The 21578-nt window shown below is 50.6% G+C and overlaps 1 protein-coding gene and 1 long non-coding RNA gene across 3 annotated transcripts in view; one reads left to right on the forward strand and one right to left on the reverse strand.

Moving 5' to 3' along the window:
- Positions 1 to 5074: 5074 nt before the first annotated feature.
- Positions 5075 to 18338, reverse strand: LOC309398908. Its single transcript, XR_014176464.1, has 3 exons — positions 18270 to 18338; positions 5472 to 6319; positions 5075 to 5402 (listed from the first exon to the last, which is right to left on the reverse strand). It is a non-coding gene; the product is annotated as an uncharacterized lncRNA (long non-coding RNA).
- Positions 18339 to 18519: 181 nt separating this feature from the next.
- LOC309398906 (LIM/homeobox protein Lhx5) overlaps positions 18520 to 21578 on the forward strand; it is a 42594-nt gene continuing 39535 nt past the window's right edge. Inside the window, exon 1 of one of the 2 annotated variants that reach the window (XM_081966203.1) lies at positions 18520 to 19009. In XM_081966203.1, coding sequence (XP_081822329.1) covers positions 18837 to 19009 — 173 coding nt within the window. In that variant the 5' untranslated portion in view covers positions 18520 to 18836. The remainder of the gene's footprint in view (positions 19010 to 21578) is intronic. The other variant, XM_081966205.1, reaches the window with a different exon arrangement.

Here is a 21578-nt window from a genome sequence, read left to right on the forward strand (position 1 = left end):
TGCTTCTAATGGGAGCTAGAGACTCACCCTTCTGAAGAGACTGGGTTGAAGGAGGGTGGCTATGGCTGGTAGCGAAAGGAGAATTAAATGGCCTTACTTGCATACTCGCAGTTCCCTGTCTGTCAGCCCACCCCTCTTGTCTTCGGACACGTGGCATCTTTCAAGCATGATTATTCTTTTTAATGTGGATACCACCTTCGAGCCTTGAAATTTCAAGTGGGGAGACCCAGTTTGGAAAGGTGAAACCAGGGGAGAGAAGGAGGGAGAGAAAGAGAAGGAAAGGGGTAGAAAGAAAGAGAGTGGGAGAAGGAGAGAAGAGAGAGAAGGAGAGAGAAAGAAAGGGGGAGAGAGAGAAGGAGAAAGAAAGGGAGGGGGAGAGAAAGGCGGAGAGAAAAAGAAGGAGAGGGAGAGAAAGAAAGAGGGGGAGAAGGAGAGGAGAGAGAGAAAGAGAGGGGAGAAAGCGAGAGAGAGAGAAAGAGAAGAACAGGGAGAGAAAGAAAGAGAGGGGAGGAGAAAGAAGGGGGAGAAAGAGAAGGGGAGAAAGAGAGAGGGAGAGAAAGAGAAGGACAGGGAGAGAAAGAGAGGGAGAAGGAGAGAGAGAAACAGAAAGGGAGAGGGAGAAAAAGAGAAGGACAGGGAGAGAAAGAAAGAGGGAGGGAGAGAAAGAGAAGGACAGGGAGAGAAAAAGAGAGGGGGAGAAGGAGAGAAGAGAGAAGGAGAGAGAAAGAGAGGAGGGAGAGAAAGAAAAAAAGAGGGAGAGAAAGAGAGGGAGAGGAAGAGAAAGAAAGAGAGGGAGAGAAAGAGAAGGAAAGGGAGAAAGAATGAGAGAGGGAGAAGGAGAGAAGAGAGAAGGAGAGAGAAGGAGTGGGGGGAGAGAGAAAGAAAAAGAGAGAGGGAGAGAAAGAGAGGGAGAGAAAGAGAAGGAAAGGGAGAGAAAGAAAGAGAGGGGGAAAAGGAGAGAAGAGAGAGAAGGAGAGGGAAAGAGAGGGAGCGAGCAAGAGATGGATCAAGCGAAAGCATTCCTTTACAAGGCAACAACCCAACCCGACGTTACCCTCGCTGGGGCCCCACCCCCACACCGCCAAACCAAACCTGCTTTCCCCTTCACCCACCCACCCACCCACCCACCCAAATCCTCCTCTTTCAAAGGAGGCGGTGCTTCACGCGATCCTCCCCGCCCCTTGCTAACCTCCCCTTCCCCTGCTAGCTTCGTCCTGGCTGCGCCCTGCCTCTGTTCTCCTCGGCGTTGGGGGCACTTGCTGCGCGCAGGGGGGGGCGGGGGCGGAAGAAAAAGAGCGGGGTGAAATTTATGCCGTGCCCCCCCTTCCCCTCCCCCTCCCAGATTGCTCCCCTTCCCCGTCCCCTCTCCCTTTCCAAATTTCCACCCAGCTGAGGGGAGAATCCTTCGAGGTGCCGTGCCAGAATGGAAAAGGGGGGCGGGGGGGAGAGAAATCCAACAGATGGACTCCCCCACCCCACGCCCCCACCCCAGTCTCTTTATGAACCCACCTGGAGGGCGGGGGCTTTCCCGGATCCGACCAGCCCTGCTTCCCCGCCTCCTTTTCCATCACGGATGCTCCCTATTTTTATATCCTTCTTCGTCACCCCCCCACCCCGCCCCCCCAAACCACCTCCTAAAACAAAGGCAAACGGGGGCACTGCCGCGACTGAGCCACACACATCCCCGGTTAGAGGGAGGGAAAGGGACAAGCAGAATAAAACATTTCTCTCTCCCCCCCCCCAACCCTATTTGTGCCTTTCTGTCCCCCCCCACCCCCACCCACAACTCAGCCAATGCAAAATGTTCCAAGAAAGGGCGATTCATCGAAATCTCGGGCGAAAGCAGCCAAGCCATAAAAACGAGGATGGGGGCTTGGGGGGGGGGAGGAAAAGACGAAGCGAACTGACCTCCTTCCGTTCACCCAAGGAGGGTTTTGCACCAGACTGGGCTGTAATGGGAGAAGACCCTGGGCAGGACGGCAGATGTTTGGCCCCTTGCCAATTCTAGACGGGCTTCCCACCACCCCCGCCCCCTCCCCCACAAAAAATATATCAGGTGCAAAGGCAACCTATGTTGTCCCAACCCATAAAAAAATGCCAAACGGTTGCAGGTGTTAAATCGAGATTATAGGAATCCGTTAGCATTTTAGATCCAGAGTGATATTGTTAATGCTGGAATTGCTTAGGGAGCTGGGGGGGGGGGGATATGGAGAAATCCCCCCCACAAGTCCTAACTTTCCTTAGAGATAAGTTCAGCCCCCAATACGTTTATCCTACCTAGTGATCTTAAAGCCCACCTAATTTAAGACGCTGAGCATGTTTGAACCCCTAGCGCCGCATAACGGAGTGAGCTCCTGTGACTTGTCCCAGCTTCTGCCAACCTAGCAGTTCGAAAGCAGGTAAAAAAATAGGGACCGCTTTGGTGGGAAGGGAACAGCGTTCCGTGCGCCTTCGGCGTTGAGTCATGCGGGCCACATGACCATGGAGACGTCTTCGGCAGCGCTGGCTCTTCGGCTTTGGCACGGAGATGAGCACCGCCCCCTAGAGTCGGGAACGACCAGCACATATGCGCGAGGGGAACCTTTAGCTTTAACCTTGATTAACCTTTCTGTAGTTTAGACTTAGAGGCAAACCTAAGTCCTCTGGTTAGTTTATGGTCTGACCTATTGGGTGGACACTGAAACGGGATTAATTCAAGAACTCTCTTTAAACCATTGTGTGAACCTGGCATTCTTTATTCTCTAAGTCCAGTGCAGAATCTTCCTGCCATGCATTTCCCCCTAAGTCAGGCATAGAATCATAAAAGTCAAAAGGGACCTCAAAAGGTCATTTAGTCTAACCCTTGCCAGGCCTGCTATTGCCTTCTGGTAGTTAAGTCCATGGCTTAACAGTCGTCCAGCTTCTGCTTTAGAGAAATCACTTATCCGAACCTCGTTTAGATCCAGCCCTCTTGGTTATAATAAAAGAGAAAATGTTGAAATGTGGGGTCCTTGGTGCTCTCTGAGCTTGCTGGTTTCCTTGCAGACATTTCATTACCAAAGTATGTAACATCATCAGTGCTAGAAGGGAGTGTGGTTTGCAGGGGGGAGGAGGAGGAAGAGGAGGACTGTAGGGTCCTTGATGCTCTCTGAGCTTGGTTGTTTTCTTGCAGACGTTTCATTACCAAACCAGGTAACAACATCAGTGCGTGAAGGCAGTTAGGATCTGCAGGAGGAAGAGGAGGGGGAGGAGGAGAAAAAAAGGAGGGAGGAGGGAGGGAGGGAAGGAAAGAGGGAAAAGGAAGACAGAAGAAGGAGAAGGAGGACTAGGGAGTCCTTGGTGCTCTCTGAGCTTGGTTGTTTTCTTGAGACCTTTCTTGACCCTCCTAAGTAACATCATCAGTGCTAGAAGGAAGGTGGGGGAGGAGGAGGAGGGAGAAGAGGACTGTGGGGTCCTTGGTGCTCTCTGAATTTGGTGGTTTTCTTGCAGACACTTCATTACCCAACTAGGTAACATCATCAGTGCTAGAAGGGAGTGTGGTGTGCCGAGAGAAGGGGGAGAAAAGGAGAAGGAGAAGGAAGAAGAGGAGGAGGGGAGAGGAGGAGGAAGAAGGAGGAGGAGGAGGAAGAAGAAGAAGGAGAGGAAGAGGAAACTGAGGTGGAGGCGGGGGGGTGAGGAGGAGGAGGAGGAGGAGGAGGAGGAGGAGGAGGAGGAGGAGGAGGAGGATGGTGACTGTGGGCTCCTTGGTGCCCTCTTGCAAACCTTTCATGGCCCAAACTAGGTAATATCAGTGCTGCTACTACCATGTTGCTACTACTAGCACCAATGGTGCTACCTAGTTGGGATAATGAAACATCTGCAATAGAGCACCAAGGTCTCCTTACCTGATTATTTCTATAAAACTCTTCCTTTCTTGGACACTGGACCAAGGAATGCATCTGATGACCACGAAACCTTTAGCCACAATTTGTGGATTTTTCCCAGGCACAGCCCAACAACTCTACTTAAACACGAACCGTTCTTCCCTTCCTAAAGAATTTTTTTTCCCCTTAAAAAAGCAGAATTGCTAAGCAGAATGGAAAGTTTCTTTTTTCGGCAGAGCTTCGGGATTGGAGGCAAAAAAAGAAGAAGAAAAAAGAAAGCGAGTTGGGAATGTTTTTAATAAACATCTCCATCAGCTGTTCACTTCTTTCAAACCAACACTAGTCGAAAAGACACAATGAGAATTAATAAAAGGACGCTTTAATTGAGGAAGAATTTGCATCTTTTGTCTCTATACACACCTGTTCTGTCTCCAGGAATGCCTGGCAATCTGTGTCGCCTTCCAATTTATTGCTACAAAGAACTGATTACAGCTCCATTCAATGAATATTCCGCCAACATTTCGGTCTCAGGGAATATCACACACACACACACAGACACACAACCCCTGTTGTTCAGGGATCCTTGTCTTGTTTCCTTTGTCTTGATTGTTCTGGAACGTGTGTATCGATTACCTTCAAGGAGGGGTTTGGAATCCCAAGAGAGATCCTTAACCTGGCTGACGGGGGATTGAACCAGGAATAAGGAAGGAAGGGAAATCCAATCGGATGACCTTTTTGGAAGGATAACAGGATGCATTGGATAAAATGCAACAACTGTTCAGGTTTGGAGCAACTCAGAATCTGGACACGTATCTGTTCGGGGGTTGCATCTTCATAATGTGCTTAATCTTATTCGCCCAAGATTTACAGAAGATTTTCTGTGCTTGCAGGACTCAATGATCCATTAAAAAAAAAGATAAGATGTTTTGACACAGCGCATTAACGTTGAGCGAACATGAGACTGTTTTTGGATTCGAAGTGTCGTGTGGACCTTCTTTGCCACAAAGAAGAGGGATTCAAACTATTTTCCAAGGTACCTGAGGGTAGAACAAGAAGCAATGGGTGAAAACTAATCAAGGAGAGAAGCAACTTAGAACTAAGGAGAAATTTCCTGACACTGAGAACGATTAATCAGTGGAACAACTGGCCTCCAGAAGTTGTGAATGCTCCAACACTGGAAGTTTTTAAGAAGATGTTGGATATCCATTTGTCTGAAGTGATGATGGGTTTCCTGCCTAGGCAGGGGGTTGGACTAGAAGACCTCTATGGTCCCTTCCAACTCTGTTATTCTATTCTCTAGCTAGCCAACCCCAATCTCCACAGAGTCAACTTTGCTCTTCACAGCTGTACTCATGTGATGCCAGCTCAAGAATTGCACTGTCAGCAGAAAAGGGAGGTTGAAAACCATTTATTTTCCAACAAGCAGGTGGGGAAATAGCCCCCAAAGGCAGAAGGAACGTTTCAGGAATTTTTGGCTCTGAAACGGAATCAACAGTGGTTGGTTCAAGAGAACCTTTCAAATTGAACAGGGAGCAAGTTTCCCTTGAAACATTTATAGGACTTCTGAGGGTTGTTTTCTTGCAAGAATTTTTTTTATTAGGACCTCACTTGGGTTTCTCTTCTGAAAACCATGTGGTAGGTTGTGTTAAAATAACTCTGGTCAACATTAATGGGACTGTACAGATGTTGAGAAGGCCAGAGGTTCGTCTTTGGCTGTTGGATCTCAGAGTACCTAAAGATAAAGGTTCCCCTCGCACATATGTGCTAGTCGTTCCTGACTCTAGGGGGCGGTGCTCATCTCCGTTTCAAAGCCGAAGAGCCAGCGCTGTCCGAAGACGTCTCCGTGGTCATGTGGCCGGTATGACTCAACACCGAAGGCGCAGGGAACGCTGTTCCCTTCCCACCAAAGGTGGTTCTTGTTTTTCTACTTGCATTTTTTACATGCTTTCGAACTGCTGTGTTGGCAGAAGCTGGGACAAGTCACGGGAGCTCACTCCGTAGGGATTTGAACTGCTGACGTTTCTGATCGACAAGCTCAGCATCTTAGCCACTGAGCCACTATTCAGAGTACCTAGTCCAGAACACATGAAGGGATATTCAGGAACCCCATAAGGGGATTCTAAATACAAGGGTGTGTGACATCCCCCACCCCACCCCCCAACGTTTCAGGGGCTGGCCTCAAGACAACATGGATTCCCATGGGGTGCTCAGCAAGCTGTCGAAACCTACTCATGGTCATAGCATGTTGCATGTGGCTGTCTTTCTTCTTAAGCCATAATGGGGTTGATTTACCTGAGCAAGTCATGTTGTGTAAGCCCTGTGCTTTTATGACTGTTAACCTGCCTTGAATGGATTGGGTGAATCTAAGAAGGGAGTCCATGCCAAGTCAACTTGGCTTGAGTTGACTTGCGTCATGTCATGGTTGATCCATCCGGTTGAGAAAAGAGAGGGCAGTTGCTCCTTTCTCCCTCTCTGACCTGAAGAAAAACAAAAAGGAAAGGGATAACTCTTAAAATTAAGACAAAATGAGCACCCAACACATAGGACCCTCCCTCCCTTCTCCTTTCCTCCCTCTCTCCTTCCTTCCCTGCTTTTGTCCCCCCCTCCCTCCTTCCTTCCTACCTTCCTTCTTTCCTTCCTCGTTCCTTCACTCCCTCCCTCCTTCCTTTCTTCCTTCTCCTTTCCACCCTCTCTCCTTCCTTCCCTGCTTCCGTCCTTCCTTCCCTCCTTCTCTTTTCCTCCCTCCCTCCTGCTTCCCTCCCTCTCTTCTTTCTTCCCTCCTTCCCTTCCTTCTTCCATCCCTCCACCTTCCCGCCTTCCTTCATCCCTACCTTGCTTCCTTCTTTCCTTCCTCCATCCCTATCTTCCTCCTTTCCTTGTATTCAGGAACCCCACGGGGTTTGCATTCCCAGTAGGCTCAAGCTCCAGATACGGGGAAGATTTGGGCAGAAGCCCCCTTGGCCCCCTAAGCTTCCCAATGTAGGTCAGATTCGTAGCATATCCCAACCTGTCAGTCACCAGGGGAAGGGGAGGATGCATTCGTTTTTTTAAAGCCTCCACCCTCCTCTCCTTTTCCAACCACACCTGATTTCTTCACAGCAGCTATTTTCCCCCCCTCTCCGGCACCACTGGAACACGGGCTCCGTGTGCAGGGCTCCGTGGTCCGGGCCTGAGCTTTCTTCTCCCCCACCCCCTCCATCCTCTCTTATTCCTTGCCCTCCAAGCTGGTGGGGGGTGGGGGGGTTATGAAGCTGAAAGAAAGGGGAAGGACAAAGGGGGAAGGGAAGGGAAGAGAAAGGGAGAGGGGGGGAGATGGAAAGGAGGAAGATAGGGATGGAAGGAAGGAAGGAAAGAAGGAAGGAAGGTGGAGGGATGGAAGAAAGAAGAGAGGGAAAGGATTGAGGGAGGGAGGGAGGGAGGGAGGGAGGGAGGGAAGAAGGAGGGAGGGAGGAAAAGAGAAGGAGGGAGGGAAGGAGGGAAGCAGGGAAGGAAGGAGAGAGGGAGGAAAGGAGAAGGAAGAAAGGAGGGAAGGAGCAAGGAAAGAAGGGAGGAAGAAAGGAGGGAGGGAAGGAGGGAGGGATGAAAGCAGGGAAGGAAGGAGAGAGGGAAGGAGGGAAGGAAGGAAGGAAAGGATTGATTTGAGGAAGAGGGCGGATGGAAGTCCGAAAAGAGAAGGGCTGACTAATTCTTGGACTCCCTTTGCCCTTCCTTGCCCTCCAACCTGTTTTATTTGTTTTGGGTGGGTAAGAACAAGGCCCCCTTAATGACTCTATTAATTAGCAGGGTTTCTTAGCCGCCGCCCCCTCCCCTTTTGGCCAGCTCAAGAGGAGACCCCTCAGGCAGCCTCCGGTTGTGGGGAGGAGAGGTGTCGAAAGAAGATGGGGGCAAGACTCTGATTCCCTCAGGCAATTGGTCCCCTGGAGAGCAGAAAGGGGGGATTTCGAGGCGAAAACTCTCGGGCGTTTGCTTCCCTTTTTTTTCTGTACCTTACCCACACTCTACCCACGCATGCACACGCACACTTCACTCTTCCGATTAGCTGTAGGATCAAATTGCGCCCGTGGGAAATTTCTTAGCGCGGAAGATTGATAAACAGCTCAATGCTCAATGCTTTGCATAGAAGGGAATTACTTCAGAAATCTTTCTTTTTTCTTTCCTTTATTTTTTCTTTCTCTTCCTTCCTTCTCCCTCCCTCCCTTCCTGCCTTCCTTACTTGCTCTTTCTTTCTTTCTTTCCTTCCTTCTTTCTTTCTTCTGTCTCTTTCTTTCCTTCTTTCTTTCCTTCCTTCTTTCTTTCACCATGCACGAAATCAAAATCCCTGCTTTTCTCCCTGAAAGGCCTAAAACATCTATCAAATCATCATCATCATCATTATATTATTATTATTATTATTATTATTATTATTATTATTATTATTATTATTATTATTATTATTATTATTATTATTATTATTATTATTATTTCCTGCCGCATTTGGCTTTTCTAACTTCCTTTCCTTGTCCCCCCGGATGAGGTTCGGGCTGGGTTTAGGCCCGAGTTCTCATTTGGCCCGCTGGCAATTGATCCCGGGAAGGAGGCCTTTCCTTGGACCAAATACTGAAAGATTGGGTAGACAAGATCCATTCCGATCAAAGGCGGGCAGGGACGAGTTTTAAAGGATTTGAAAATAAGAATAAGAGCCACCTCTTGGGCTGCTTCGAAACTTCTGCAAAAGTTGGAAACTTTAAGGGGAATTGCGTGTGTTTGCGCGTATGGATGAGTATGTCAACTCGTCCCTATCATTCGGTTCAGTGATTCGGCTTTGCCGGGTGACCGAGACAGACTTGCGACTCAACAGATGGGAACCACGCGGGCGAGAGAGGGGTGAGAGAACACGCGTTATTTGTCAGTTACACCATTTAGCATCCCGCCCCGGCTTTGCAAGAGGAAAGGCGGCCTTGGCGTCGTGCCTACGGCGAGGGTGCTTCTGAAAGGGGCCCCGGGAGTGGGGTGGGAGGAACAAGGGTCTTGCCTCGATTTGGAAAGCGATAAAGCTGGGACTGGGTTTAATTTATTCCAAGACTAACCTTCAGAACAAAAACGAAAACAGGGAAGGAAGGAAGGAAGGAAGGAAGGAAGAGAAAGGAAGGAAGGAAAGAAAGAAAGAAAGAAAGAAAGAAAGAAAGAAAGAAAGAAAGAAAACGTGTGTCTTTGGGAACATCTCTTTTCTGAAGGGTTGTGCAAAAATATCTTGACCCACACTTGGAGAAAGAATTTCTTTCTCCTTCCTGCTCCAGAAATTAAATAAAAACGATGCGATGTAGTTTTGCTTTTTTTTAAAAATCTCCCTTCCTTCCTTCCTTCCTTCCTTCCTTCCTTCCTTCCTTCCTTCCTTCCTTCCTTCCTTCCTTCCTTCCTTCCCCCAATAACAGGAATGCTGGTGTTTTGCAGCTCCCTTTTCTTCTTTTCTTCCTCCCTCCCTCCCTCCCTTTCATTCATTCATTCGAAGCATTATTTTCGAACCCAATCCCTCTTGAAACGCCCCTGTAATGAATTCAAGGCTCACTCGGACTTTTTGTACCATAGGTTATATTTACACCCAAAACAAAGTAATTACACTTTTGTGTGGATGAGAAAGAGAGAAAGAGAGAGAAAGAGAGAGAGGGATGGGGGGTGGGAGTGGGGTGGGGGGAACTTGGGGAGGAGGGCGAGGGGGGGCGGGGAGCGCCTGATTAGGCCGCTGCTCTTTGCGACACAACACTTTCTCAGTAGTGAAGCTGTACAATTTTCACGGCTGACTGAAATCAAAGGGAGGCGGTAATGAATCCGACGTGCAATTTAAATTTACAATTTGTAACGTAGGCCGCTTAGAAGGAGCCCGCAGCCCCGGCTGAAGAAGGAACCGTGCTGGGTTTGGTGCGCTTGTTTAATGTTTAACACACACACACACACACACACACACACACACACCTCGCCCTCTATCTTCTCCCACCACCCCTTACTTCCCCGCCGCCCCACAAAGGAGCTTTTAATGAGGAAACGCAAAAGAACTTAATCGTGCCTTCCCTTCTCTATATTTTCTTCGGTTGCCTCCCCCCCCCCCCGCCCGCCTCTGCCTCTGCCAAATCCGCACGGAGAGTGACATTAGGGGGGAGTTTATTTGCCTGCCAGTAACCCGGTCGGTTCTAGAAGATCTAGAAGGCAGCGAGGGAGATCTGGTGTCAACCACGGGTTAGTGGCGGGGTTTGGAAGAGGGGGCGGCCTTAGTGCCCCGGGGCTAGGATGCGTTTAGTTAGGAGAGGAGTCCCCCCAAAAATCAGTGCGTGGAACGGATCCTGGTGGCAACTGCTTTGTGAGCGCCTAAGAAATAAAGCGGCGTTCCTAATTAAAATGCTAAGGAGATAGATAGATATAGGAGGCGGGGAGAGAGACAGAGACAGAGACAGAGAGACAGAGAGAGACAGAGAGAGAGGATGGATGGGATGAGATGGATAGGATAGGATAATAGGAAGGAAGGAAGGAAGGAAGGAAGGAAGGAAGGAAGGAAGGAAGGAAGGAAGGAAGAAGGATAATAAATACATAGATATATAGATAGATGATGGATGATAGAATAGAGGGGGGGAAAGAGAGGGGGTGGATGGATTGTATTGGATGGGATGGGATGGGATGGGTAGGATAGGATAGGATAATAGAAAGAAAGAAAGAAAGAAATACAAAGGAAAGAAAAAGAAAGAAAATAGGATAATAGATGCATAGATAGACATATACATAGATGATAGAATAGGAGAGAGAGAGAGAGAGAGAGAGAGAGAGAGAGAGAGAGAGAGAAAGTAGGATAATAGATGCATAAATAGACATATACATAGATGATAGAATAGGAGAGAGAGAGAGAGAAGGAGAGAGAGAGAGAGAAGAGAGGCAGAGAAAGAAAGAAAGTAGGATAATAGATGCATAAATAGACATATACATAGATGATAGAATAGGAGAGAGAGATGGGGGATGGATGGGATGAAAGGATAGGATGGGATAATAGCTAGATAACAAGGAAAAAGGAAGGAAGGAAAGAAATAAATAGGATAATAGATGCATAGGCAGATATATAGATGATAGAATAGGAAAGAGAGAGGTAAAGAGAGAGCGGGGGAGAGGAGAGGAGAGGACAGGGCAGAATAGCATAAACCGAGAGCCAATTCATTTCAAGCCCTTTGTGTGCGTGAAATCCGAGAGACCACGAATCCTCCGTCCGACGGGCGCGTGCGCACAGGGACACGCACAAACTGGGGTGGGGGTGTGTGGGAGTGGGAATGGGGGGAGCGTTTCACACCGCCGCCTCTTCTCCTCGAGGAGCGCCAGGCGGCATATAAATCAAAAAGACTCCCCCAGGGCGCTCCCAGGACGGAATTCCGAAGAAAGCCTCTGCAGTTCCGCAAAAAACGGCCAGTTTTGTCCCCTCTCTCCGGCGGGTCCTATTCGTAGCAAGACCCCAAAGATCTGGGACTTCCAGCCCCTCGACGATCCTCCCCGTTTCCTTTTTCTACCTTCCCCCCCCTCCACCTTCTGCCCCAATCACGAGGCGTTCCCCCTTTCCCTGGGATTTACTTTGGAAGGGTTTTTTTTTAGGGGAGGGGGCTGTGAAGGTTGGGGAGGGGAGGCGGGCTGGGGGGGGAAGAGAAAATAATTTGGACTCGGAAGAGAGCGGAGGTCATTAATTAGAAAAGTCCGGGGGGAAATCGCCCAGCTCCCACACTTAACGGATTGAAAAACAGACGCAGCCTCCGTTGCTTTAGGATCCCTCTGACGCCTGGCGCCCCCCCCCCCCCTCTCCCCAAAAATCTCTTTCCGAAGGTGGGTGGCTGCTTTCTCGTCTCTTTCCCCTCCGGAGCCTTTGGGGGCTTTCGTTTGATTTTTATTTATTTATTTGGTTGAAATAATAATAACCAGAACATAACCAGAACATGAAACGGTATAGGGTTTCCTGCCTAGGCAGCGGGTGGGACTAGAAGACCTCCAAGGTCCCTTCCAACTCTGCTATTGTATTGTATTGTATTGTATAGCGGGGTAAAATTCCACCCACGGTGCGCCATCAAGCGAGAAGAGGCGCAGGCGCCCCCCCCCCCGCCTCTCTCCCCCCGGACCGGGTGCTTTGCCGCGCTTGGGAAAACCTACCCACCCAGGTGTTTGGCGGGGAAAGGGGCGTCGGAGGAAGAGCCAAGGTTTGTGGGGAGGGGGCGCTGGGATGGTAGGGGGAGGTTGAGGCGGCCAGCGTGCGACCGGGCTGGAAAATGGTAGCCAAAGACTCTACTTTTTTTTCTTCCTTCCCTCCTTTCTTCTTTCCCTTCTTCTATTGCTTTCTCCCGTTTTCGCTCTTTTTTTCCTCACCCATTCTCTCCCCCGCCTTTCTTTTTTTTCTTTTTTTCCTCCATCGTTCCTTTATTACTTCTCCCTACCTTCTTTCTCCTATTTTTTTTGTCTAATCGCCTTTTCTATGTTTCGTTTTTCTTATTTCCTTTTGTCTTTTCTTTTCTACTTTGTAATTTCCGTTTCTCCTTTCCCTCCTTCCATTTCTTTCTTTTTTCTCTTCTTTCTTTTACTCTCTCTCCCTTACACTCCTTCCACCCTACCAACTTTCTTTCTTTCTTTCTTTCTTTCTTTCTTTCTTTCTTTCTTTCTTTCTTTCTTTCTTTCTTTTACTCTCTCTCCCTTTCACTCCTTCCACCCTACCAACTTTCTTTCTTTCATTCTTTCTTTCTTTCTTTCCTTTCTTCCTTCCTCTCTCTTTTGCGCTCCTACCTTCCTTCTTCCCTGCCTTCTTCCCAGTCTCCCTCCTTTCTTTTTCTATTCTCTTTCCTCTCTGCCCTTCCCTTTCTTTCTGGCTGTTTAAAACCAGGAATAAGAGATATTTTTTTAAAAAAAATGCATTTTCCGCTATAGAAGGAAAATGTGAGGAATCGAATCGAATCCCGACCATATTCGTTCTGTTTATGGGGACCTTCTGATCTAAACTTTGAAACAGAGGAGGGAGGGCCTGAAAACGTGGGCGGGGGGGAGGAGGAGAGGGAAATCCTCTCCTGATTAAGTGAGGGATGGGTTAAAAAAATACCTCCCCATCCTTTCTGAAGGATGAAAAACTGCCGGGTGTGTGTGTGAGTGAGAGAGAGAACATTTTAACTCCCGGGGCTGATGGAGGAAGTCAATTCCCCCCAAATCCGTAGTACCGATTTCTAAATAAGTCTGATTGGGGAGAGGGAGGGGGAGTGTCAATGATGTATCAAAGGACGCTCTCCGTTGCCCCCCCCTCCCTTTTTGGCCACCACCGGGGAAAACGGGCGCGCGCGTGCAGGGGATCAGAAAGCATAAACGCCCGGATTAAAAGCGGTGCCAAACTGTCCAGACAAAACGCTCAGAGCTGCGAATCCCGGGGAAGGGGGGGGGGACCTACGCCACGAATTATTGATCTTCCCTACGGCCGTATTTCTCCCCTCCACATATCAGAGCAGATCCACTGCAGGGTAGCCCAGGGGTCCCAACACCGAGCGCCCTTTCCAAGCTGCGGCGTTGCTTGCGGAAGGGGTGAGGGTGGGGAACGGGAGGAATCCTTTCTTACAGTCCTGAAATGGGTTTTCTCTCCTTTGATTTCGGAGCCCCCCCCCCCCTCCCATTGCGGCTAGCGGAGTGGGGGTCTCTATAATCTGCCTCGATCAATAGAAATCCAGGAGGCGAAACCTTTGTCGGGCGGAAGAAATTGGGCTTCTGATTCGATGCGTTCACACGTGCAAGAGAAGGGTTAAAGAGGAGCTCTTCGCGTGTAGAAGACAAGCGAAAAGAAAACGGAGAAGCGCGCTTCCTTCCAAAAAAAGAGTCTCCGAACCAGGCTGCGGTTAGTTGGTTTTTCCCCACTCACCACCGAACTGTCACGCCGCGCAAAATCTAGAGCGGCGGAAACGGCGTTTGGCCGGGGCGAAATTTGGGCGCTCTTCTGGTCGCAGCGGAAAACGTTTCTCGGAGGGAATTTCTTTTGACGTTTCGGACCCGAAAATTTCGGAGAAGATCCCGGGATCCGGAACTACGTGAGAAGTCGAGAAAAGAGAGGAATTCGGTTCCTTCAAAGCGCCATCCCAAGCCGTGGAGGGAAATCTAAGTTAGTAGGGATTCGATCAGAATAAATAGATCAACGGTATATTGGGAAACAGGAAGAAGAGGAGGAAGGAGAGAAAGAAAGAAAGAAAATAAGAAAGGAAGGAAGGAAGGAAAAAAACAGAAGGAAAGAAGGGAGGGAGGGAGAGAAAAGGAAAGGAAAGAAAAAAGGAAAGGAAAGAAAAAGAAAAGGAAAAACAGAAAAGAAAAGAGAAAAGAAAGGAAAAGAGCATTGATATAAATGGATTTAAAAGTGCGGTTGCGTTTTCTTGAAGGAATAGTTTCCCCCTTTTTTAGTAGAAGGACTGGCTAGTTATATTCCTGTCTCGGGGAGGGGGTGTCTGTTGGGGGGTGGGGGTTAGCATTGGTTTAAATATATACTTCTTTTTCTCAATTTCGTTGACCAAAGTGGAACATTTTTGTTTTGATTATTTGATGATGATGGCCTGGTGAATTTTATAACCGTGTTTGGTGAAAGTTAGAATGATCTTTTCAAAAGTATGGTTTGAAATTGGACACGGAGAGAGGCTGGAAGAGAGGGAGGGAGAAAAGAAGGAAGGAAAAGGGGGGAAGACAGGAAGAAAAAAGATGATGGAGGGAATGAAGGGAGGGAGGGAAGAAGGAAGGAAAAGGGGGGGAGAGAGGAAGGAAAGGGGGAGGGAGGAAAGAAAAAGGGAGGAAGGGAGTGAAGAAGGAAGGAAGGAAAAGAGGAAGAAAAAAAGGGAGGGAGGGAGGGAGGACGGAAGGGGCGAGGGAAGGCAGGGAGGAATTAGGAAGGAAAGAAGAGAGAGGAAGGAAAAGGGAGGCATGAAGGAGGGAGAAAGAAGGAAGGAAAAGGGGAGGGAGGAAAGTAAAGGGAGGGAGGAAGGAAGGAAGGAAAGAAAAGAGAGAAAGATAAGGAGAGAAAGGGAGGAGAGAGTGAAGCGAGGGAGGGGAAGGGGAGTCCTCTACCTACAGAACAGACTCCAAAGTGGTTTGGCCTAAGTACAAAAGACTGCAGGGAGGGGGCTCGGTGGTCGCTGGGTTGTTGCATGCCGCCCCTCACTCTCTTGGGTATAAGTTTGCATATAACCCCCCGCCCGCCCGCCCGCTCCCCCCTCCAGCAGTCTTTTGTTTCGAACCAATTGGTTGGGCTTATTGAGTCCAGAAAGAATCATTATGCTTCCATCACGGACAGCCCCCCTCCCTAAGTGGGAGGGGGTGGGTGCCTTTGGGCCTTCCCTTCTTATTCCACCTATACCAAAGTCTGGGGGGGAAATCCCAATCTGTCCCTTGCCTTTTGCCTTTCTTTTCCTTTCTCCCTTTTCTCCTTCCTTTCCTCTTTTCCTTTCCTTTCTTCCTCTTCCCTTTCCTCCCCCCACCCCATCCCTCTTTCTTTTATACCCCTTTTGTCCTTCTTTTGTTTCTCTCTTCCCCTCTCTCTTTTCAAAATTTCTCTTCCCATCTTGATCCATTGATCTCCTTCCTTTCCCCTTTCTTCCTTTCAACTGTCTACCTTTCTTTTTCCTTTCTATTCTTTTCCTTTCCTCCATCTCCTTCCTTCTTTCCTTCCTTCCTCCCTCCCTCCCTTTCTCCTCCTCCATCCTCCCTCCCTCCCTCCCTCTAGCCATCCCTTCTTCATTCCTTTCTCTCTCCAACATTTTTCTCCCTCCCTCCCTCTATCCACCTCTTCTTCCTTCGTTTCTTTCTCCAACTTCCTCCCCCCCCTTCCTTCCTCTCACCTTTCTACTTTTCTTTTTTTCCCTTTGTTCCGACTTCATCTGAAAATCGCTCCCCACAACGGGGGTGGGAGGGGGAGCAGTCATTATTTAAGAGGGATCATTGTCGATTTCTTTCAATTTACCAGTGTGCTCTTATTTAAAAGAAAGAGAAAGGATTTCTAAATTCAGATCACACCCCCCCCCCCCCCGCAGTAGGCAAACAAAGGCCTTTGATATAGAGTTGGTCACGTTTTTATTTCATCTTCTTTTACCTGGCGCGGGATGGGATAGCGGGATGGGAGCAGGGGGTGAGATATTTTCTCTTTCTACATTCTTAACTTTTTTTATTTCTTTCCCCTTCTTTCCAAGAAGTCCACCACGGGAGAGGCAAGGAACCCCGCGGGGCTTTCTCAGCACGCCTTGTCCCCCTTCCCCGCCCCCCAACACACTTCCAATGTTGTCTTACAAATAGGAGGCGGGGGGGGGGGGCGGGAAGGACAGAGTCTTCTTCATTATGGGACTCAATGAAATGATTAACTATGTATTTACTTCCCGGAGGTTTTGGGAGAACTAAGCGAGAGGGGGGGTGAGGGGAGCGGAGGATGGAGAAGAAAGAAAGGAGAAAACCTTATAAGTTAATCTCTCCTGTCCCGTCCCCCCCCCCCCCCACAACCCCGGGTCCATTATCCCGGCACCTCGCATGACAAAGGCGGGAAGGGCGAAGAGAAAAATACCAAACTCCCTTCCTAAATTCCTAGGCAACCGCCCGCACGGTCCCCTTGGAGCCGCTGTCGTGGTCTCCCCCTCCCGCCACTCCCATGCCCCACCCGGAATTGGTGGAATGGGGGAGAGAGGGAGACAGAGAGAGAGAGGGAAAGAGAGAGAGAGAAACAGAGACAGACAGACACACAGAGAGAAACAGAGAGAGAGAAAGAGAGACAGACAAACAGACAGACACACACACAGAGAGAAAGAGAAACAGAGAGAGTGAGTGAGAGAGAGAAAAAAAAGATAGACACAGAGAGAGAGACAGAGAGAGGGAGGAGAGAGAGAGAGAGAGAGGGAGGGAGGGAGGGAGGGAGGGAGGGAGGGAGGGAGAGAGAGAGAGAGAGAGAGAGAGAGAGAGAGAGAGAGAGAGAGAGAGAGAGAGAGAGAGAGAGAGAGAGAGAGAGAGAGAGAGAGAGAGAGAGAGAGAGAGAGAGAGAGAGAGAGAGAGAGAGAGAGATCCAACCTAGCAAACTCTGGCCGCAAACGGGAACATCTGAGCGTCTGGCGAAGGTTGTAGAGAGGCAACCCCAGTTACGCACGCCTTGCGCAGGGTATCCTTTTTTTTTCCTACTTCGGAAAAGGAGGCGGGAGGCGATGCCCCAAGGGGCTTTAAAGCCCCCGGGGTGTGAAGGGGCGTGCGAGGGAATAAAAACAAACGGGCGTAAAGACCCTCTCGGCTTTCGACGTCCCCCGGCATTTCGCCCTTCGTTCCGACCTCACGGATCTAATATTCACACGGTCGCTTCTATATCCAGAGTTGGCATAGAATTGGTAACCTTCTACCTCCCGAACGGATACACAAAGCTCTCTAGATCACAACACTCTCGCCCCTCGCCCCTCCCTCCATTAAATTGACGTGTACTTGGATTTTTTGTTGTTCTGAAAACGTTTTTTTAAGGGTATCCAGTTCGTTTTGAGGCCCATTCACGAGCTAATTTTGCCTGGGATCTTTCTTTCTTTCTTTCTTTCTTTCTTTCTTTCTTTCTTTCTTTCTTTCTTTCTTTCTTTCCTTCCTTCCTTCCTTCCTTCCTTCCTTCTTTCTTTCTCTCTCCATCTTCTCCCTCTCCCTTCTCGTTCTGAGGGTCCATTGGCGAGCTAATTTTGCCTCAGATCTTTCTTTCCTCTCTTTCTCTCTCTCTCCATCTTCTCCCTCTCCCTCTCTCTCGTTCTGAGGTCCATTGGTGAACTAATTTTGCTTCGGGTCTTTCTTTCTTTTTTTCTTTCTTGCTTGTTTTCTCCCTCCCCCCCCACGCCCCCTCTCCTCTTCCTTACTTTTCCTACACTTCCGCCCACGCGCGCCTCTGCAATTCCCGAGGTCGGAAATGAAGGGGTGAAGATGAAGATCAGCGGAGGAATATCGCGCGTCTCTTGTCTTTGGACACCTGGATAGGGTTTTTTCTTGGCGCGGGGGGGGGAGGGATTTCAATTAAAGGGAACCCCCAAATTCGACTCCGTTCCTTTCTCCACGCCACAATCAGTACGCGCGCACCCACACCAAGCAGGCCGGCGGCCAGGAAGGACCCAAGCAAAGTTTCGAGGCTGCGATCTTGTTCTAGCGCAGGTCTCTCCCGGGCGAGCCACGCCAGACCTGCGTCCACAAGCGGGAGCAAACCTTTCCCACCCCCCCGGACGGTGGATGCGTGGAGACCCCCGCACTCTCCATCCCTCCCCACCTGATGCTTTGGGTGTTTTTTTCAACGAAATGGGCAGGAGGGTTTCTTTGACTCTGGGTGAGGGCGAGGTGGCTTAAGAGGAGACCCCCCCAGCCCATCTTCCCACCCGCCTGGCCGTTGCGCCCCCGCCCGGCCCCGCCAGCGCGGCCACTTCGGCAGGCAAAACTACTCACGGAGTACCTCGGCGCGTCAGGTGCGAATCTCGCCCCTCCACAATGGAGCTGCCTCCTTTTTCCCCCTCTGTGCCAAGCGTCAGGCTGGAGCCAATTTAGATATGCTATAAATTAAGGGGTTGCCATGGCCACCGGCTCGCCATTGGCCGCCGCCCGCCCGACGTGGCGCCCCACGTCACCAAATCTGAATAAGGGTGCGCGAATTACTAAAGCCTCAAGACAAAGCTGGGCGATGGGAGCAGCGCAAAAGTGGGATCGAGTCCCGGCCAGCCAGCGGCGCGCCGGCGAAGGAGGGGACCGGCCGAAGACCACCGCCGCGCCTGGGCCTTGCCAGCCACCTCCCTACCCCGCCGCCCCCGGGGACGGACGGACGGGCATACCGCGCTGAAGCCGCCCGGGAAGCCAAGCTCGGCCCAGGAAAGCGCGCAGGAGACAGAGGGGAGAAGGCGAGGAAGCCCGAGCGCGCCCAGAGGGAGAGAAGGAGGAGGAGGAGGAGGAGGCGACGGCCGCGGGCGGCGCAGCGGAGCGGCTGGGCGGCGCAGCCATTCCCCCTGTCCGGCCGCGGCGATGATGGTGCATTGCGCCGGGTGCGAGCGACCCATCTTGGACCGCTTCTTGCTCAACGTCCTGGATCGGGCCTGGCACATCAAATGCGTGCAATGTTGCGAGTGCAAATGTAACCTCACCGAGAAATGCTTCTCGCGGGAAGGCAAGCTCTACTGCAAGAACGACTTTTTCAGGTGAGGGGCCCTTCTCTCCCTCCTTTCCCCCCTCCCCATCTTCTAGGGCGCTCCCCCCTCCTTTTCCCAAGGAGGAGGCGTCCTACCACCACCACCACCAAATTTGCAGCTGGCCTTCCAAGTCCTGCTTCTCCTCGCTGGGTTTCTTCGGACTCCCCTTTCCAGCTTCTTTCCCCATGCCTCGGTTTACCTCCTGTCAAGCTGGAAATGCTTCTCGCCTGGCTCCTTCTCCCGAGGCCGTGGCCTGATCCTCACCCCAACGACGAGGCTCGGAGGCAGCCCTGGGCAGCAAAATGGAACGCGGCGGCGTGTGGAAGGGCGCGTGGGGGAGGGGGAGAGAAAAAGAAAAGAAAAAAAGAAAAGAAAGGGAATTTACCTGGAGGGAAAACCTTATGAGGAATGCGGCTCGTTTCTCAGGTGGTTCGCCCCGGCTAACCTGGCTGAGCAAGGCGTAAATGCCGCTAGATCCCACTGCCCGATGGCTTCCCCAGTGCCTCTGATTTGCCATGCCCAAAGGAGAGGGGGGGGAGGGAGGGAGACATAGAGAGAGAGAAGGAGAGAGGAAGAGAGAGAGAGAGAAGGAGGGAGGAAAGGAGAGGGGGGAAGGAGAGAGGGGGTGAGGGGAATGGAGGTAGAGAGACATAGAGAGAGAGGAGGGAGAGAAGGAGAGAGGGAGGGAAAGAGGGAGAGAGAGACATAGAGAGAGAAGGAGGGAAGGAAAGAGAGAGGGAAAGAAGGGGAGAGGGGGAAGGAGAGGGGAGGGAGAAAGAGGGAAGGAGAGAAAAAAGGAGAGGGAGAGAAGGAAGGAGAGGGAGAGAAAGAGAAGGCGGATTTGTCTACTTATATTATTAGTTCTAGGTTATTTGTTGGCACAGGTTAAAACGTCCGCTCGCCAGGAGCATCGCTGCCCCACTCGTGAACCGGGACGACGAGGTCTTGCCAAAGCGAAAGGAAACGAACCTCTCCCCCCCAAAAGAGAAGAGAACTCCTTCCCCACCTCAACCCCCTCCGCCCCATGTGGCCGGCGAGTGGCTACGCCTGCCCCACTCGGCGCCTTCCCTTCCGTGGGGCGCACAGCCTGAACGGAGCGGGATCGCTTTTCCCCCTCGCCAAGCTGGCTAGCTTGTCCCTTCATCGCTTAAGGCTCCGGGGATGCTTAAGAGCCCCCGAGGCTCTTAATTCAGGGAACACGCGAGAAAGAAATAATAATAATTAAGGGCCTGGAATTCGGGGGGGGGGGTTGCCATTCCCCGCCCCCTCAATGCTTACCTTTGCCGGGCCGATCGTTTTACCATTACCTGCCTGCTTATCATACGCGTGAGAACACCCCCCCCCAGCTCTTGCAACGGGGGGGGGGGGAACAATGCACTCAGGCCCCAAACCGTTGGGGTTCTATACACCCCCTCCCCAAGGACACTTCTCCATTGGGAAGGGACTCCATAGACAAGAAGCGCCGAGGCCTGCAATCCTAAAGATTTGGGCGGTGGGTCTCCAGGAAGGGGGGAGCGGTAAGGACCCTTCGTGGGTCTTTTCTTCTCCCCCTGCCAACTTAAGGGGGGGATGCTATTTGATTGTATTATTGTGTATTTTATTTTTAAGGCCCTTCCCCCTTTGTAAAGAGGCTCTCTTGGGGTTTTCAGCGGGGAGGGAGCGGGGGGGGGCGGGAGACCCTGATATAGATATGGTAATGAAGGCCCGCGTCCTAATTGAAGGGGACGGCTGGGATGCCAAGCTGCCTTTCTTACCTAAATAATGCGTTTTGTTTTGCCAACAGCCGCCGAGGGGGGGGGGAGATCGGCCGCTCCCTTCCTCCCCCCTCCCTCGCCGCCTCACCCCCCACCCCCCGACATTGCAGAGAGGCTCAGTCGAGCCGGAGGGGAACGAATGTAGCCCACCCGCATTTTTTCTTTTTTGTTTTCGGACGGCAAACACCTTACCCCCCCCTTGCGCCCCCTACAATCCACAATTAAAACCCATTTAAAAATGCAAAGCCGACGCTGCCTTTTGCGTTTTCGACTGTAATTGAGGCAACGCACCTCCCCGTTTAAGGATGAGGGGCTCGAAGGTTGGGTGGTGGGGGGCGATGAAGGGGAGGGGGAGAACTGCTGAGATCCGCGGGTGTTTGGGCCCCAGGCGACGGCATATGAATAGGCGGAGGGTTAAGCTAGCTTTACACATGTAAACTGACTCTAAGGACCATTCCGAATTCTTGGAGCCCCAATTTTCTTTCCCTGGATGTCTCCCCCTTCCCCTTAAAGAGACCCTAAATGCCAGGGATGGGGGCGAAGGTAAGATGCAGATGGCTCTATTCCTTGTTTTTCGCACGCTCCCCTTTTTATTAAATGTATATAGCCTGTAATTTTTTTATTTTTTATTTATTTTTAAATTACAGGTTAAGGAAACGGTGCTTGGTTTTGGAGGGGGGAGGCGCGCGCAAATAGAGAACCTGGATCTCGGCTTCTCGCTTTTGAGGGATTTTATATGATCTCGGGATTCGAGCGGCGGCGAGCGAACGAAGCAAAAGACACCACGGGGATTTATTTTATTTTATTTTATTATTTTAATAACG

The sequence above is a fragment of the Natrix helvetica genome (genome assembly GCF_964273705.1).
Source record: "Natrix helvetica genome assembly, chromosome: 14".
Taxonomy (NCBI): Eukaryota; Metazoa; Chordata; class Lepidosauria; order Squamata; family Natricidae; genus Natrix; species Natrix helvetica.